Source organism: Hippocampus zosterae, unplaced genomic scaffold (genome assembly GCF_025434085.1).
Source record: "Hippocampus zosterae strain Florida unplaced genomic scaffold, ASM2543408v3 HiC_scaffold_258, whole genome shotgun sequence".
NCBI classification, from domain to species: domain Eukaryota; kingdom Metazoa; phylum Chordata; class Actinopteri; order Syngnathiformes; family Syngnathidae; genus Hippocampus; species Hippocampus zosterae.
Window position 1 is genome coordinate 37110 of NW_026262834.1, and position 2282 is coordinate 39391.

Consider the following 2282-nt stretch of genomic DNA (forward strand, 5'->3'; position numbering starts at 1 on the left):
GCCTGGCTCAAGCCCGGAGACATCACCATTTCCATCGAAGATGTCGAAGACGAGGCGGAGCTGCGGGTTAGCCACAACATCAAGACCCGCGCGATCGCAGATCTGCCCCGCGACCAGAAGATGGTCGTTTGCTCGCTGCACTCACTGCTCAAGCGCGAGGAGCTGCCTGAAGTGCAGCTGTCCGCCCTGCTCAAACAACTAAACCAACTCAGGCGAGAGCAGTCAATGCCGGAGGTGGGGACCAGCCAGCTCAAAGAGACTCTGGAGTATCTGGAGCTGTACGGGCTGGTGGGCAGGGGCAAGGAGGCAGTGCGGCTAAAGGTGGGCTTCGATCACATAAGGGAGGCGCTCATGGACTCGGACCTGCGGGTCTACCTCTGAGTAAAGATCAGATTTTTTCGTAGAAGGCGATGTAGCAGGCCTGCTTCGGGTAGCTGCTGATCTAGCGCTCGGCCACTTGGCTGTCGTTGTACTCGTACCACCGTCCGTTGTCCGGGTTCAGGCACCACGCAAAGTAGTGCCCTTTCGAGAGGTCCCCTTTGTGCAATATCAGTCCTGACAGCTGGTATGTCTCCCCGAATACCTGCTGGCTGAGCTCGGCCTCCACCTCGGCCTCGATCTTCTTGCCCTCGTTGTGAGCGAACGCGAACCTTTTCACATGCAGCACCAAGACCTTGGGAAAGTACTTGACAACGGACTGCTTGCTGGCCTCCCGCTTCTCCCCGCAGTGTTCACACTGCAGCTCCTCGATGGCTTCTGGCTGAAAGTATTTGGAAAGCAGCTCTGAAATCTTGAACGACTCGCCAGTATCAGTCAGGTGCAAGCAGAATTCGTCGAAGACCTCGACGTTCATCCGCTCGTGCCCGCAGGGGCAGGTTATAGTGTTGAGCAGCAGTCCCTCGAACAGCCGCGTGATCATGCTGTGGTGCACCCTCGTCCGCGCAGCCACGTAGGCGTCGATCTGCCCCGCGACATCGCCGGGCTTGACCTCCGTGCAAAGTCGCGCCTTTTCAGAGGCCTCATTGAGCTCCCGATGAATATAGCCCTTGATGGCCTGGAAGAACTCCTGGGCGTCCTGCTGGCGGGTGCCCTTGAACTGGGGCAGCTGCTCGTCGATGTAGATCTTGAGGTCGACCACGTCCCTGCGCTGGACGTCTGACCCGCTCAGGCTCTGCAGCAGCAGGTTGCTCAGCCGGAGGGAAATCGGCTTGCAGGCCACCTCCGGCTTTTCGAAGATCTCCTTCTGGAAGAGAGGAATGTGGAACATGCACTGCAGCAGGGAGTTCATGTAACAGGTGTTGCCCAGGTTGGGGATGCCTGACCGTGCCAGCTGCTAAGGGCGAACCTGTTCCTGCACCTTGGTCCTTTTCTCGGGCTCGGCAATTTTAGGTGATTTCAGGAAGATCTGCTAGTAGTCGATTTTGGCCTTAGGGGAAGACTGCTTGGCCTGCGTGGTCGTGGTCTGGAGGGCAGGCCGGGCTTGAACCTGTTGGGGCGGCTATCTCTCCTTCTTTGAGTGAGATTGTACAGGCTCTTTGCACTCAGCAGGTGAATTTCGAATGTGTTCCAATCGGCCCCTGACCTCCTTTCGCTCGAGCGGCTGCTCGTAGACAGGGGGCTTGGAGTAGGCCGGCTGGTGGCGGGAGTAGTGGGGCTGCTCTTCAAGCCGGCCGTAGGGCGCGTCGATGGGCCTGAGGGGCCTGACCCCATAGACTTGGGAGGGAGTGTAAGGCATGTGGCTGTAGGGCAGGTGGCCGTAGGGGTCAGGGGGCGGGGGCTGCCTCCTCCTGCCATTCTAGTTATTCTTCATTGAATTTAACGATTCCTGGATTTGATGTAACGCGTTCGCAGACAGTCATCTGTACTGGATTGTTTGGCTTATGCGGTGGGGGCTCTCGTAGAGGTGGGTTGCCTTCAGCCACCGGTCTCGTTCCTGCAGCCGCTTTAGTCTCCCTTTCAGTCTCTGGATGTGCGAACTTTGCTTGGCGCGGACTCCTCGTTCAGGGCTGATTTCGGGGAGAATGTTGAGCTCTGCATGAACACTCACGTGGACACTTCGCTTGGGCAGAAATTTGACATGCCCGGGCATGAAGAAGGGAAGGGGGGAGCGAGCTGGGGACACGCTCCTGCGCTGGACCTTGGGCTGGCTTACCGGCTCGACCCACTCCTCGGTGCTCTCAGCGTCGCATTGGGCCAGGGCGACTATCGCCTTCAGCTATTTATCATCTTCTTGTAACATATCATATCAGTATTTTTATAAATTTTTTGTGGAAATAAATATT

At 57.3% G+C, this 2282-nt stretch overlaps 1 protein-coding gene across 1 annotated transcript; it reads right to left on the reverse strand.

Annotated features, from left to right (window-relative positions):
- Positions 1 to 442: 442 nt before the first annotated feature.
- Positions 443 to 1288, reverse strand: LOC127594784 (ubiquitin carboxyl-terminal hydrolase 4-like). The gene has a single exon (XM_052056548.1). It carries the CDS (start codon positions 1286 to 1288, stop codon positions 443 to 445), a length of 846 nt encoding a protein of 281 aa, XP_051912508.1.
- Positions 1289 to 2282: the final 994 nt, after the last annotated feature.

What these genes read in the sequence shown, in the direction of transcription:
- LOC127594784 (XM_052056548.1), bottom strand. Translation starts at nt 1,288, where the DNA reads ATGAACTCCCTGCTGCAGTGCATGTTCCACATTCCTCTCTTCCAGAAG.